The 16,741-nt window shown below is 40.2% G+C and overlaps 1 protein-coding gene across 1 annotated transcript; it reads left to right on the forward strand.

Moving 5' to 3' along the window:
- The first annotated feature begins 366 nt into the window (after positions 1–366).
- LOC134669615 (microfibrillar-associated protein 1) lies at positions 367–7,843 on the forward strand. The gene is made up of 9 exons (XM_063527266.1): positions 367–539; positions 704–897; positions 1,200–1,411; positions 2,162–2,274; positions 3,004–3,185; positions 3,303–3,427; positions 4,600–4,743; positions 5,851–5,947; positions 6,552–7,843. The coding sequence occupies exons 1-9, from the start codon at positions 452–454 to the stop codon at positions 6,735–6,737; spliced, it is 1,341 nt and encodes a 446-aa protein (XP_063383336.1). The 5' UTR covers positions 367–451; the 3' UTR covers positions 6,738–7,843.
- Positions 7,844–16,741: the final 8,898 nt, after the last annotated feature.

Below are 16,741 nucleotides of genomic sequence, written 5' to 3' on the forward strand. Positions count from 1 at the left end.
TAGGTGTTCCGCAATAATTGAATTATATTATAATATATTCATTATCCATTAGCATTTCAATTATGTTTATGTTTAACGAAGATATTGAAGCTTCAATTAATCGCTATTTCGTTCCGCTGTGTAGCGTTTATCGATATATAACATGATTAAAATCGACTTTTTACATCCCTAAAAGAGCACACATATACGCTTTTACGCACACATACACAGCCTGGGCGCATCAAGAAAGGCAACACTTGATTTGAAGTCCACCTTGTGAACAGTATGGTTGTCCTTTTTTGACAAACGGCATTTTAAAAGAGCGAGGAGAGAGAAATGATACTAGTTGCTGCGCCGTGAAAGAGAACAGAAAACGTTGGGCCCTTGGTCTGTGGACAGCGTTGTGTATTCTATTGTAATTTTGTTAAAACAAAATAATTCTTCTTTAAAAAGTGTAAGCTTCATTTCTACCATGAGCATGAATAGCATGAATGCGCTGCCCGCGCAACCTACGGGCATTCAGAGTACTGCAGGAGCTGTACCCATTCGAAATGAAAAAGGTTCGTTTTCATAGCAACATGCTAAGTACAAGTAGTCACAAAACATCTTACAATCAAAAATTTTATATAGCTTTTTAAAATGACTAAATTATTATACAGAGATGAGTGATATCGTACCTAAGTTATTCATATTATATTAAACCATAATACTTCATCAATTTCAGGTGAAATATCTATGCAAAAGGTGAAGGTACAGAGGTACATATCTGGTAAGAAACCCGACTACGCACAGGGTGCCTCGTCCTCGGAAGAGTCTGACACTGAGGACTTCATAGAACAGCAGAGACCAGAGCGGAGACAGCAGACATTGCCACAAGTGATCAGTCGAAAAGATGAGCACAGTGATTCTGAGGGAGAGGTAAGTTAGTTACATATACTAATTTGAAATATGACAATGATCCTAGAATATTTTTCATATATGATCCTTTATTAAACTTAAATGATGATGACATTAAAAATGAGGTCTATCAATTAGGGCTTTTAATATTTTATGAACTTCATTTGTTTGAATATGGATAGTCAAAGTAGCCCCAATATATTTGAGCAAAGGTGTTATTTCATTTCATTTAATTATGAGCGTGCACGCTCGGAGCGTTCGTTTCGTTAGCATCCTGAAGCTTTGATATTTATACACATCTGGAAATATTTAAAACCTGCCAGGTGGACGACCCGCGTCTTCGCCGTCTACGGGTGGCTGCGCGCTCCCCGCCCCGCCGCGCCGAGCACAAGCCCGAGATCATTGATGCCGAACCACAGGGAGAGTCAGCCTCAAGTGCCGAAGAGCAACAGGACAGCTCGGAGAGCGAGGATGAACTGGATGAGGAGGAGATTGAGAGGCGGCGGCAGGCGCTCAAAGCTAAATTAGCGGCTAGGTTAGTGACCATGACTTTTATTGAGTTATTAGCTTCTCCCATGGCTTTGTCTGCCTAAAAGGTAAACTGTCACAACCCGATCTCTCTTAGTAACCTTCGATAAACTCTTTTAAAAACAACTCAATGAACACTTTTGTAGACTACAAAACACAAGTGGACATTGTTGTGCATGTATCAGCTTAAGCTGCCTGTGCATTCACATATAATAATAATAGTACCCTGTACCAGTGTATCCCATCTAATTAAATTTAGCTGAGAAAACATGCATACATCTAAAATATTTGTAGGATTCACATCAGTAGATGGAGCCAGGCATCTTGCTAGAATCAAAGGAATTTGAACCTTCTGTACAGTAGTTATATTACATATTTACATGGCGCCATACTTTATATTTCTATTGCTGTTTAGATATGAACTGTACTATAACTGTGTCTCTCTTTTCTTTCTCTCATAACCAGAGCTCGGATAGGGTGAGCTATTTGCCTTATAATTTGACATGTCTTATGTCATATCGACGCTTGTCATGAATAGTGACACAAAACAAAATGAAATGCCATTCGATTTTAAATCTTACCAGTAAAATATAGAATATTAAATGCAATAGCATTTCATTTTGAGTTGTGCCACTGTTAATGATAAGCGTCGATATATAAGGCAAATAGCTCACCCTATCCGAGCTCTGCTCATAACTGAGGGTAACACTTTGTATAAGTACAGTTTGCCGGCATAATGTTTAGATTGAATTTACAGAGAGGCAGAGCGGGAAGTTCTAGGACGGGAAGAGGACGAAGAAATGCTGGATGGCATTAAAGAGGAGAGTGGTTCATCAGACACGGAATACACAGACAGTGAAGAAGATACTGGTAATGCAGTTTTTTTACTTTTATTTGTATCCAATACAAACGAGGCCCAATCAGTGGTATTTTACTCAAATTTTCGGGTGCGTTTGGCTCACAACCTCTCCGAGCAGTCATTATGGCACGATCGATCTAGTAAGTGAGAAAGAGAATGCACTGTGCGACTCATGAGTTAATGGGTTTCGACCTCTCAATCACAATTACAATTAATTCTGTAGGTACTTAGCAATATTATCTTCTGTTGCCCAATCGAAACTTGTTTTAAAATAAGTGTTAGTATTATACTGAACTGAAAAATCTAGTTAATCGCTTTTTAATACAATAAGACAATAAGATTTTTAATAGGACTAAATTAAATTTAGGATTAAATTTTCAATTTAGGATTTTATTGTCTCAGTCAAGACTCGATCTCACTCACATTTAGACCAGCCTGCCGCTCTACCTTAACACTTTCGGTGCCGGGCACCCCGTTTCCAGTACAAAATGAACAGATATACGTGCTCTTGGCAGTGAATGTGTTAATTAATTCTAATAATGAATTCGTTGACAGCGAATATTTCCACCATATCTTTAATTTTTTATATCTGTGCCTTAGGGTCGCGCCTGCCTTAAAATGTAAATCGATTATATTTTAAGACTTCAGTGAGCTAGCTGTAGTTTTAACCAACTTTGAAAAAAGGTTTTTTAAGGTGAAAACTCTCAGTTGTGTTTGTTTAAAACATTTTTTTTGTTTAGGGCCAAGAGTGAAACCAGTGTTCGTCAGAGCGTCAGACAGAATGACGGTGGCAGAAAGAGAGCGCAAGGCGAAGCAGCAGAAGAAAGAAGAGTCAGAAGCTCGCAAGGAGAAGGAGGAACGGAGAAGGGAAGCGTTGAAGTTAGTTGAAGACACAATCCGATCCGAGCAAAGGAGTACACAGGTATTAAAAGTATTTTTGTAATCTTAATATTAATCTGTTTAACGATTGCAGCGCCATCTGTGTAAAACTTTGCGCGATTATCCTATCAGAGGAAGAGTAAGTTTATTTTGTTTTCAGGGCGAGCAAAAGGAGGGCAACATAAATGACGTGTGTACAGATGATGAAAACGACGAGGTAGAGTACGAGGCGTGGAAACTGCGCGAGTTGAAGCGGATAAAACGTGACAAGGAAGAGAGAGAGGCGTAAGTATTTACAGATGTAGAGCATAATTGTTGTCTATCGTATTTTCTTGGAAACTTTCGTATAATTTCTCAGGCTACTTCAGTCAACCTTAGTACTTTTTGTACTGAGACTGACTGAAATAGCAAGACACGTTCGTACGTTTCCGTGAAAATACGAAGATAAATAATTATGCTCTACATCTGTAGTCATTGAATCTCCTTTTACAGTTAAGTTCACAAATAACACAAAGTGTGTGTGTGTATGTGTGTGTGTGTGTATCTTACTATATATCGTATACCTTTAATAGAGCAATCTTTATATATATTTCGGGGATCTCAGAAACGGCTCTTAACGATTTCAATGAAATTTGCTGCCTGGGGGTTACCGAGGGCGAACAATCGATCTAGCTAGGTCTTATACTACGAGTAAAACGAGTCGCAGCGAGTGTTTTCAATATTGCTGTTCAGTTACGGCACAGAATAATTAATAGTACTACCGTACAGAAAGGAAACTCCCTACAAAAACGAAGTTTGACAGCGGTTCAGGGTCGAATCATGCTGTCCCTTTCTAATATATGGCACTATCCCTTTCGGCTATTTAGGGTTGTCAAAAATCAAGTGATTATCTTATCTGTGGTCGTGCACGCAAAAGAAAGTCAAGTGGTGCCAACCCTAATAATTGCTCGGAGCAATGATAAGCCGAGCGGAGCCGAGTTTGACCGAAGTCAGGAGTTTCGCACCCCTGGTTATGGTCGCAATGTCGAGACAAAGCCTCCCAAGACCCTTGACATATTCTGTTATGTGTTCTATGGGGAATATTGCGCGAAACTCTGCGTAGGTAGCGCCACTACCACTATCTGTCGCAATCTGGGGGTCTACCGCGAAACAAGAAAATCGGAATTTCTTTATCTAATCTCTCTATCACTCTTGCATATTCAAGCGATAAAGAGGCAGATAACTAAATTTCGTTTTTCGCGTTTACCGGCAGGCCCTTGTTAACAAACCGCCTTGATGCATCAATGTCATATTTTATTGTCTGTGATAACTTGTCATAGAACAGTTTAAGGCACAGTATGTATAAGTTAGTCTATGAATAGACTAGAGTCGGTAGTGCTGCACTCTGGCGGCAGAAAATTGTATTAATATCCCCTGTTGAAAATCAACTAATTAAATCAATGTTAATCTGTTTACAGCGCCGAGAAGGAGTTATTGGCCATCGAGCGTATGCGCAACATGACGGAGGAGGAACGGCGCGTGGAACAGAGGCTGAACCCCAAAGTGGTCACCAACAAGTCAGTCAAGGGCAAATACAAGTTCTTGCAGAAATATTATCACAGGTACGTAATATTGATTGTTGTTCAAGTCGAATTACAAAACTTACAGCCAGGTTTTCTAAGATTCCACTGATTTCCCAACAGTATTTTATACATTTGTGGTGCAATACTTTTTCTACGGGTCAACAAAAATGATACTTTAAACTTCATTTCATACAAAGTTTAGATTTGTTAATAAGTAAATTTAAAAAGAGAGTAAATGTTTTCGGCCCAATCATGGTCTATGGAAATATAGTATAAAAAGAGCCGCGACGAGTGGCGTAAGACCTCCCCGGCCTTCGCCCAGCAGTGGGACAATATATTTTTTTTTAATTAGCCTATTAGTGTGTCCCACTGCTGGGCAAAGGCCTCCCCTCTTTCCCGCCACTTGTCTCTGTCTAATGCACACTCCCGCCACTCCACACAGAATGTATCTAGGTTGTCCCGCCATCTCCGTTTGGGTCTTCCTCTGCCCCGAGATCCATCCTGTGGGATCCAGTCCGTGGATACTTTAGCCCAGCGTTCTGGGTGCATTCGGCAGATGTGCCCTGCCCAGTCCCATTTCAGCTTTGCGGCCTTCATACCCACATCCACAATGCCAGTTTTGGAACGCAGTTCGGTGTTTCTAATACGGTCGGTTCTACGAACACCCAGTATGCTGCGTTCCATTGCTCTCTGGCAAACCTTGAGTCTGGACTTTTCAGTTTCAGTTTGAGACCATGTTTGGGCGCCGTAGGTAAGGATAGGCAGGATACACATGTCGAGGAGTTTGCGCTTTAAAGAGAGTGGAAGGTTGCCCTTCATTAGCGTCTTCATGGACCAGAAGCTCTTCCAGGCGTTTGCGATACGGCGATCAATTTCTTTGAACTGCCTGTTGTCGAAGGACACTAACTGGCCCAAGTAGATATACTCGTCGACATACTGCATATCCCGCCCATCTACCATTACACTACGTTTCGCGCGGTTGGTTATCAACTGTGTCTTGGAATCTTGGATCTATTCATTCATTCTATTCATGAAAAGGGACACAATATAGGCTACTAAAAAAAAACTAGTCATATAGGTGCTGCTGACTGTACATTTATTCACTATATATTGGTTTTTAATTAACAATTGACTTTTAATTCACAGAGGTGCCTTCTATTTGGATAAAGAAGAAGATGTATTCAAACAAGACTTTTCGGGGGCAACATTGGACGATCACTTTGACAAGACTGTTTTACCTAAGGCAAGTGACAACATATATTCAATATTTATCACATTTTAATATTATACATTAACCCATCGAACGCTACCTACGCCACTGTATAAATAATAGTACTAGGTACAGAAGACTCACTCTCTAACTAAACGCGTCTGTTACGATAAGGACAGATATGGCTGCTAGGTGGCGACAGCGCCACGCGCGGCTTATGGCTAGCCACCAAAATTGGTGTGGAACGGATGTACATTTAGCTACCTGTAGCAAAGCGACGAAATCGCGGAGTGAGGTTTGGTACCAAAAAGACTATTATTTTCATAGTCGACATCTAGCATCGAGTAGCGGAATGATCAGTACCGCTACTTGACAATAGATGTAGCACCGACCAGAAAGTGTAAGTGAAAATTAGACTTTGCGGTTCGTGCTGCATCTATTGTCAAGTAGCAGTACTGATAATTCCGCTACTCGATGCTAGATGTTGAATGTGAGAATAATAGGTATCTAGTCTTTATGGTGCCAAAACTAATGTATGGAGTGAGCACTCTTGTCATACTATATTTTTCTATGGCCGAACGGAGCCGAGAATACCCGAAAGGAGTGTCGCCCCATTGATAATACCCACTTCTTCCAGGTGATGCAAGTAAAGAAGTTCGGTCGCTCCGGACGCACCAAGTACACGCACTTGGTCGACCAGGACACGACGGAGTTCGACTCGGCGTGGAGCAGCGACTCGGCGGCCGCGAGGCTCGCCAACTTCCGCGGCGGGATGAAGCAGGTGTTCGACCGACCCTCGGCCAAGAGGAAACATACCGTGTAGCGGAATTAGTTGCACATATTGCTTAGGATAAATTGTTGAGATAACAGAACTGTAAATTAAGTGCGTGCAAGCATAGGAAGTGACGTAACACCGGTTTGATATGATATTATGATATTGTCAATAAAATAAGCCATGAAATTAAAATAACAGTTTAGATTTTTTTTGTGACAGATATTTGCCAGTTTAAATCCTAAATCAGCCTGTGACGTAACAAAGTGTGACAAAGAGCTTTATAAAACTACACATGTACCTATGTATCATGACAGTAAACCTCATCGCAAAGTTCCTACGTCATGGGTGTTTTCTATGTATATATGTTGTTGAGGCCTAGGCTCCTTTCTAGGTAGTGCAGGGATGCCTAAGAGGATCTTCAATGAAGACTTGTTATTTTAACTGGTTTACAAATTTTTATTTGCAAAATTAAATTAAAAATAATAAAGTACAAGTAAGAGTTTGTCGTTCAACGTATTTTAGAAGATTGCCGTTGGTTGCTGTCGGCGGACGTTATATACGAATCCGATCGTTGCCGATCTTCGAATTTCGGACGCAATCGGCCGTCCATGACGTCATATAAGATGCGTTCTGAACATATGTATTTATCTATATAAGTATGTTTATATCGTCGCCTAGTACCCATAGTACAAGCTATGCTTAGTTTGGGGCTAGGTCGATCTGTATGAGATGTCCCCAATATTTATTTATTTATATTTATTTTAAATATATAAGAACCATCAAACTTGCGCTGCAAGTGTCAATTTACCAGGTCCTTAATAGAGAGGAACATTCTGCTCACTTACTGCGATCTAACAAGCGTTATTTTTCGAAAATGTGTACCTAAGTACGTCATAAAACAAAGTTTGTATCCGTTTAACCCTTTGTGCATTTTGACATGGTTCACGTTGACGCGCCGCGCACGATAAGGCGTAGCGTACAAGTTACTTGTTAATACAGGACTCGCCTGTATGTTATATAATTTATGTATCGAACAAGTGTATTAGATGAATTATTATGTGTGCACGGTCACGAATACGCGCCTGGTGAAAAATGTGTAAATATTATTATGTTTTAAAATAACTTTGCACTTATTAAAAACATGAATTCTTCAATTTCGTGTTTTATTTATAGTTGTATAATCGGAAACATAACTTATACTGAACAACTGTTACTATAATATATTTCAAACTCGATGGGTAGGGGACAGGTGTCATTTCCATATAATTTATATCCGGAAAACGCTAAATCTCGCAATATTTTATTGAAATGACATCTGTCAGCGTACCCATCGCGTTTGAAAAATACTTTAAAAAAGTATTTTCGCTTTCTAAGTTACCCCAATGCACAATCATACTAAGTCCTAGTTCTCGACATGAGCGCCAGATTCATCACAAAGAGCCGGAAACTAGTGACTTTAAATGAAAAGCACTTCCACACTTTGAGAGTGTAAACTCACTCAATTATGTAGAGCAACCTTGTTCGCTAACATAAATTGCCTAGACATCAGTAGAACAACTCGTGAACGCGACGCGTTGCGGCGCGGCGGGCCCAAGGCGTTCGCGTTCGCAACGAGATCGCCCACGAAGGACACTTCTGTAGGTATCAAAGGATACGCTTCGCGTTCGCGTGTTGCTCGCCTACGCAGTAGGCTGCGTTTAGTTACATAATATTAATTGCCTTCGGTTACCGCGATAGTTACTCATGAAGTCACCCGTTGACCACTACCGCTGTAAAAGGTTCGAAACGTCGGGATTTATTATAAATTTATTATACGCGATATAATTAGTTTCCATAGTTTTATTTCACCACCAGTTAAGTATTACCTACACTTAAGTACCTATATGAGCTTACCGATACAGATATTATTCAAATCCTCTCTAAGAAATTTAATGCATAAGAATGAAGTTCTATTCATTAGGGGTCATCCATTAATTACGTCACACCAATTTCTAGGTTTTTTGACCCCCCCCCCTTGTCACACTTGGTCACATTTGGCAAACCCCTCCCCCCCTAGTGTGACGTCACATTTTTTCTACGAAATCGCCAAATCGAATTAAGTAAGTACCTAAGTATTATTAATATTTTATCAAAATATTATGGACGATATAAATATTAGTAATTTTATAACCCAAAACTGCTTAGGAAAGAAAATTAAACGATTAAAAACTATTTTCGTTTTAAAAACTTGTTATTTAAATGTACAGCGAACTAAATAATTTAAATAAATTTTCGGTTACTGATGAAGTTAAAGTGACGTCACAAAGTTTGTGTCTCCCCCCTCCCCCATGTCACAATATGTCACATTTTCTTGACCCCCTCCCACCCCCTAAACGTGTGACGTAATTAATGGATGACCCCTTAAACCTATTTCATAGCAAGTTAACGACGTATAGGTACCTAAATCTAGTTGCCTCTAAGTTCTAGTTCTCAGCATGAGCGCCAGATTCATCACTAGAAGCCGCGAACTAGTGACTTCAAACGGCTTAGAGTTAGATCTAACAACTTTTATCGTTAGGAAGTTTTATATTTTACGGGCTGAGAGCGGCGACGGGGTTTAACTTGATTTATGTACGCAGATCACTGCCACTGGATAAAGCAAAACTAAATTGTAGAGTGAAGAATTTTTCACACTTTCACTGCCAGCGCGAGTTACGCGCTACGAGCGTAGCCGATAACACAGAATAAATAATAGTACTGCCGTACAGAAAGGAAACTTCCTACAAAACCGAAGCTTGTGGGCCGAATCATGATATCCCTTTCTAATATAGATAGAATACTCTTTATTGGCACACCTCAGTAATAAGATACAAAAGAAAAGTACAATTGATTAAATGTAGAGGCAGACAACAGGCGGTCTTATCGCTAAAGAGCGATCTCTTCCAGACAACCTTTGGGTAGCTGAAACAGAGAAGTAATCGAAAAAGTAGGTGTTGCAAAGAAAATATTATGGAGCCTACGTTCACACACACAATATAATAATAATAATATAATATTAGGGTTGTTTCAAATTCAAGCCATTATCTTATCTGTGGCCGTGCACGCAAAGGGACGTCAAGTTGTGTCAACCACGTGTCAACCCTAATAATTGCTCGGAGCAATGCTGAGCCGAGCGGAGCCGAGTTTGGCCGAAGTCAGGAGTTTCGCACCCCTGCCGATAATATGACTATCCCGTTTGTAGCACAAAGCGCCTACCAACAAAGGAACCGCTTAGCGAGTCGCTGGCAGCGAATGTGTTTAGATAGCTTTTCGCTCAGAACTGTAGACTGTCGATTAGAGTAGATAAGTTCTTACCTCAACATAAGAGGACTATTGCATAACCTCTAGCCGCCCTTACGTCAAACCTTGCCAAGCTAAACCAAACTTTATTTTGTCAACACACAGTTGAAATTAGAATGAAACAGGAGACCTTTTTATAGGTCTCTGGGCGGCTAGAAGATAATATGAAATTATAAATCATGGTCAGGTTATAAACTCTTAAAATATGAATTTGCTGTATGAATAAGTATGGAGACTTCTTTCCGTGGCACATACAATGCTGCTGCATTAGCGACGCCATAGACTGGCTATGGCCAGTTAAGTATTTACGCTTTAATCTTTACTATGCAGGATCTAGTGTGACGTAATCTATGTTTATGTGGGACAGTTGGTTTCGAACAGGATCACGCGCGGATCGCCTTAACGAATATAAACAGATACATACGTGTTGAAGGCTTTGATCATAGTGTATGTAAAACAAGTAGGGTTGCCCTTTAACCACTTGACATATAATCTCCTTTGTCTTCTAGATATTGTTTATGATATTGACATACGCGTTTTAGAAACCTAATGTCTATCCTATATGTCTAATTTATCTTATGGATACTTCTAGTTAATTAAAGCCAATTTCCTTTGGTATTTCGTTTCTATGTATCACCCCTTGAGTGAGTTACGAATATAGATGACGTTGAACGAACGCTAGTGTAAATTACATTCGATAGCGTGACGAGCGTTCGCGTTTGCGTTGTCTATTTTTGTACGTGATTTTGAACAGCGCGCCAAGCGGGAAGTTTTGGAAACTTAATCCCATAGAAAATGACACTTAAAGCAAACGCGTAAGTACGTCACGTCACGCTATCGAATGAAATTTACACTAGGGTACGGGGTACTGAACCTAAAACTCTTATTAGGTACTTTTACAAAAATTTAGAATTAATTAAAAATCATATACCTACGGGCACGGAAAAAAGAATGAGCGCGCCGCGCTCCTACGGGTAATAGGTACATAGGTAGCTACTATTGGCGTTAGGGAAATAGGAAATCCGTATCGTTTTATTTTTGGCTGGCTATAAGAAGGTATATAAGTTTTTGGCAAAAATTTCATTTTTGGTACAAGCTTTTATCGCTGACTGTACTTTTCTTACGACAGACAACTAATACTCATCGAGACAATTCTAAAAACCCCTAACACAATTAGGTTACGTTGTTTCATCACAGAGTTCCTATGGCCACCTCCTGTCTCCATCATCAGATCAGTGCGACAGTACACAGTACCATATTATTGTATTGTCACCAGAATTACATACAGCTGCCAATTTTCATGACGCTACGATCCTTGGAAGATGGTTAAATTAGTTACCTTAGATTCCATTACATAGTTAGTTACATACAGTGGCCCATTTTATAAAGCTACAAGTTACAATTTACAAGCGGAAGTCTCTTTCCAACCCTATGTTTTAGAACGAGACTTCCGCTTGTAAATTGTAACTTGTAGCTTTATAAAATAGGCCACTGGTCGAGAGTTCATGGCCACCTCCTGTCTCTATCATCAGATCAGTTCGACAGTACCATATTATTGTATTGTCATCAAAACTACATACAGCTGCCAATTTTCATGACGCTACGATCCTTGGAAGATGGTTAAATTAGTTACCTTAGATTCCATTACATAGTTAGTTACATACAAGTCGACCTAATAAAAGCTTGTTAAAAATGATACAGATTCAGATTCATTTAATGCACAACTTACGATTGTAGTACACGTTTCAATGTGGCCATTGCGGTCGGATTGGGTGTGAGGTGTGAGCTTTGTTATTAAGTAAATCTTCCGATTCCATTAGTTGACCAAACCCGACTCACGTTATACTTTATACCGGGTGTGGCCTGTAACACGAGCAAATAATTAAAACATAGATTGTACTCCTCAAACGGTGACACTTTTGTTCAACAACTTTGAAAATTATGAAGTATTTAGACTCCCTATTTTTCATACAAAATAAATATTATCTTCAATGGACGCCATCGCCACGCCATATCATTGTGATTGACGTTGCTTGTCAATCCTTAAACATAACAAAATTCGCAATACATTGCGTCTTTGAATAACTTTTAAAGAGTATTAAAAATCAAACTACAAGTTATTTTTTAAAGTCGCTGAACAAATGTTGGTCAGTATGAGGAATACAGCCTACAGTTAAATGTTTTGCTCATATTACAGGCCACACCCGGTATAGGTAGGTACAGTTATACCTACAAGTAAAGTTTCAGCTTAATCGAGCACCTAGAAATAGAAAACTTACACAAATACCGACACTGGAAGAGGTAAAATCAAAGAAGATAATACTCACTGGTCAAACTGAACCTACGTACATAACTATGTATAGGTAACTTAGAAAATTGTCGATTGGCGTTTGTACATTTTGTACCAAGTTGTACTACAACTACCAGTGGCGTAGCTAGAAGATATGGCGCCAGGGGCAGGCACCAAATTTGCGCCCCCCCCCCACACAAACAAAATGAACTACAAAAGGGTTACTTTTTTAAAAATTAAAATTTACTTTTAATTTAGACAATACAGTGTATTTGTGTTTTTTTAATACATCGGCAGGCGTGGCTCACTCCGCGATGTCGTCGCTTTGCTACAGGCAGTTAAAAGTCCATCCGTTCGACCCCAATTTTGGGGTTTGCCATAAGCCGCGCGTGGCGCTGTCGCCACCTAGCGGCCATATCTGCGCTGATCGTGACAGACGGGCTTTTGTTAGAGAGTGTGTCTTCTGTACCTAGTACTATTATTTATTCTGTGACATCGGTGGGTAACATGTTTACGACCCACCTGATGGTAAGTGGTCACCGAATCATATGGACGTCTACACTCCAAAAGAGTTAACATGCGCGTTGCCGACCATTTTAAAACTTATGCACTTTTTTGGAGATCTCCATACTGTAGCCTCTCGAGAAAAAGGAACTTAATCAATTTATTGTGGAATGAGCTCCCTTTTTTCGACAAATTTCCTCCCGACCGCTGTGGAAGGAATTCCTCTTAAACCGCACAGTACGCGACCATTTAGGTTCTAGGGTGCGAGGATAAACACTCTGCCTATCCTAATACGGCGAGCGGTGCAGTGATGGCAAGCTGTCACCGTTGGCAACTAGGCAGCATGTCAAACAATTCTTCAGACAACAGCTCATTGTACTTACCTACGAGCGGTAGAGAACATCCTGTATACAGGGTGGCTAAAAAATAACTGCATTCCCGTTGCCAGGGAGGTTTTGGGATTATAATAAACAACTTTTACTATGGGACCAACCCCTCAGTCACGAAAAAAAAATTTGGCTGGTTCATACATTTTGGTTGGTCCATTTTCTATGGGAGGGTAAACTTTTTTTTGAGATTTCGGGGTTGGTCCCGTAGTAAAAGTTGCTCAGTATAATCCCAAAACCTCCCTGGCAACGGGAATGTAGTTATTTTTAACCAGCCTATATAGGAATCTCCGTACCTACTGTCGTCCGATAGACAACATGTCACAGATATGCAGCAGCAGCTATTGTAGTAGGTTCCGTCTACTACGGCTCATATGCGCCTGCCGGACAAAGGGCTAGCGATCCATTTGCATAGGTAGTCTCTTGGACTGTCCATAAGATGGTAACTTCCCGACAGGAGACCTGAACTCTCTGAAGCACTCGGCCCGCTCGCCTTATAAAATGAAAGCATAGCAACTCCTACCGAATATCCCTCTGCTTGATAGAAGTTTCTGGCATAGAGTATTCGCACTGCGGGATGGTGGGCGGTAGAGCGCTACCGTCGTCTTTTAAGGTCGAGTTCGAGGCAAAAAAGAGTACCTAAAAGATCGGCTTTCTCTTTGCTTTTCTGAGCTGTGGCCCAGAATACCATAGGTAGAGGTAGTCTTTTGCCCATTTTGGCGCCCCCCCCTTGGACGGCGCCCGGGGCACTTGCCCCTCCAACCCCCCCCTAGTTACGCCACTGCAACTACCCACCTAAACTTTCGTTTTTCGTGGGTAAAGTTACAAAACACTACTATGTTCTTTGTTTTAACGTAGGTAATGCTGCCTTCATTCTGCTGTGTTTAACCCACATGCTTTGTCGCAGGTTACATTTACTCTCGAAACTGCCTCAGTTACGTCTCCAGTTTAAATTTCGTCCTCCAAAATGTGGCGTAGCACAACGCAGCTGTAGAAACTTGCATAATAACATACCTACCTACTATTAATATACGTAGGGTAAACTCGGGAAAAATCCGTGCCTTGCGGGCCTTGCGGCATCTCTTGACGTTTACTGTTGGGTTGGGATCTCCCAATCAAAATTGTTCTCTATTCCTATTTTATTAATTTATTAGTCCCTTAGCACTACGCACGAGTATGAAGATTAAGAAGACGCTTAATAGTATAGTAAATAAATCCACCTTTTATATGCCTTTTCTGTTCTGAGTAACGACGTTACTTATAGCACAGAATAAGTAATAGTGCTTATAGTAAAAAATGTGTTCCCTTATATTGCCTCCATATATTATTAAACTGTGAAAACGTTAACTTTAGACTCAGAAAACCTATAGTTAGGTATGCGTATTTAAAAAAAAACACAAACTACTTAGGGCCACTTGCACCATCCCCCTAACTCGAGGTTACGCGGTTAAACCGTTAACACAGTAGAGTAAGGCACTTTGTTTATTTATTTATGCCGAAAAGGTATTATCGCTTACTTTAGTTAGTTAAGTTTAGTTGAATAGTTTACCATGTAGTTGTAGTTAGTTACCTATGTAAGGAAGAGCGGTGTCTCCCAACACAAGCATTTATTTTGCTTACAGGGAGGCTCCATCCCTTTGATCATTTGTACATGTTTTTATCGAATAAAGAATTTTGAATTTGAATTTTTGAATTTTTTTTGACACAGTGTCTAATTGTACTGCCGGCCTAGCCAAGGTTACAATCGCTATCGCTTCGACAACGAAAAGTATAATGTCTCTCTATCACTCATCCATATTAGTGCGACAGTGACAGTTGCGTTTCGATCGCTACGGAGCGTAAGCGATCGGCATCTTGGCTACGCGGCCTGGTAACTCCAGGTTTATTCGGTTAACCCCGGGTTAGTGGAATGGTGCAAGTGGCGCTTAGTAATTTTTGAATCCTAATTAGAAAACCATCATAGTTAAAAAAAAAAACAATCGTTATCATCCTAACGACGCTTGAACCTTGTCAATAAAAACAATTTTATTAGCCTCAAAGTAAACATTATGCTACTTCTGCCGCATCCGTAAAAAATAGGTACCTAACCCTTTTCTTCACAAAACATTTCTGAAATTAGCCGAGTTTACCCCACATTCACGCCCTCGCAAGTCATTAACCTATATTACAGTGCTCAGGTCAAAGTCGCCATATCGCAAAATTTTGTTACCAATTGTTGAAGCCGTTATGCCATTGATGCGGGGTTGTAATGGCTTGTTCGCGTTACAAACCGAATGGGGCTTATAAAAACGTTTTCACGTGATAGCGTTTTAAACGACATCCTAATAGGGAGTATTACTGCAATGTTCTGCCTCTGCCGCCAGAGTGCACCACTAATTTGTTTAGTATAAAAGTACTATATAGAAACACAAAACATTATAAAAAATATATAAACACATTATAAAAAAACCTAACCAAAGGGTGCCGCTGGCAGCGGGGCAGGGCCCAAGCTGCCGGTGCGGTGGTCAGGACCGCAGAATGAAGAATCGACGTATACTAATACGCGCCGTATCCAAAATTACCGCCTTCTGCATCTGACCCTTGTTCTCTCTAGGAGTCTCTCTAGGTGTTGGTTGAGACTCTTCGCTATGAGACCGTTCGCTGACACGACTATTATGAACAATGATCGTCGAGTCAACATCCCACATGACTTGTCCTTTTCGGCCTTCACGAGAATCTCATCATGGGGGATGGTGACATTGGTGACGTCGACGAGCACGGCCCGCGGCGGCGTTGCGAACGATCTATCAGCACGATGTCAGGCTTATTGGCTACAATCAGTGCTACAATAGTCCTGTCAGTGATGATAGATCGATCCCAATAGAGCGTGGCACGACTTTTCGAGAACTGGCACAGGTGATTGTGGTACGGACTTTGAAGTCCACAAGGCCGTATAGGACAGCAAGCTGGTGGTGAATTCTGGCTACGAGATTATGTCTGTGCAAGTACTCCACACTGCTCCACGAGTCTCGTCCGCGTCCCCCTTATTCATAAACATTCAATAAAGTTGACAAGCCGATAATAATCGTTTGTCCCTTTCGATCATACCGATACGTCGGAAAGGGACAAACGATTATTATCGGCTTGTCAACTTTAATAAACGATTATGATTAACGTAGGTCATATATACTTGTAGTTTATGACGTAGGTATCATTTTGTTTAGTATGTTGAATGCTACCTATCTTATCATTCTTATCTATAAATTCATATTATATTTACTTACATTTATTGTTGTTTTGCACCCGAAAACGTTACATAATTCATAATCCTAACGCTTATAAACTCTTATGTAAGTTTACTTTTGTAATTTGAATAGCTTTCTTTGAGTAATCCTATACATTTACTCGTATTGTTGTTTTGCACCCAAAAACGTTACATAATTAGTAATCCTAATTACTATACATTCTTAAAAATGATCTATCTTTGTAGATTCTGGGATCTAGACAGATTACCAATAGCCCAGTCAAAATTCGCCGCTTAATTTTACTTACTAATTTTTATCGAGCGGTTACGA

Source organism: Cydia fagiglandana, chromosome 12 (genome assembly GCF_963556715.1).
Source record: "Cydia fagiglandana chromosome 12, ilCydFagi1.1, whole genome shotgun sequence".
Classification (NCBI taxonomy): Eukaryota; Metazoa; Arthropoda; class Insecta; order Lepidoptera; family Tortricidae; genus Cydia; species Cydia fagiglandana.

Bases quoted from the DNA above. Each gene is read 5' to 3' on its own strand.
- LOC134669615 (XM_063527266.1), top strand. From the start codon at position 452: ATGAGCATGAATAGCATGAATGCGCTGCCCGCGCAACCTACGGGCATT. The intron at 1,412-2,161 runs GTTAGTGACCAT...TTGAATTTACAG, and splicing joins AAAGCTAAATTAGCGGCTAG to AGAGGCAGAGCGGGAAGTTC. The intron at 5,948-6,551 runs GCAAGTGACAAC...CACTTCTTCCAG, and splicing joins ACAAGACTGTTTTACCTAAG to GTGATGCAAGTAAAGAAGTT.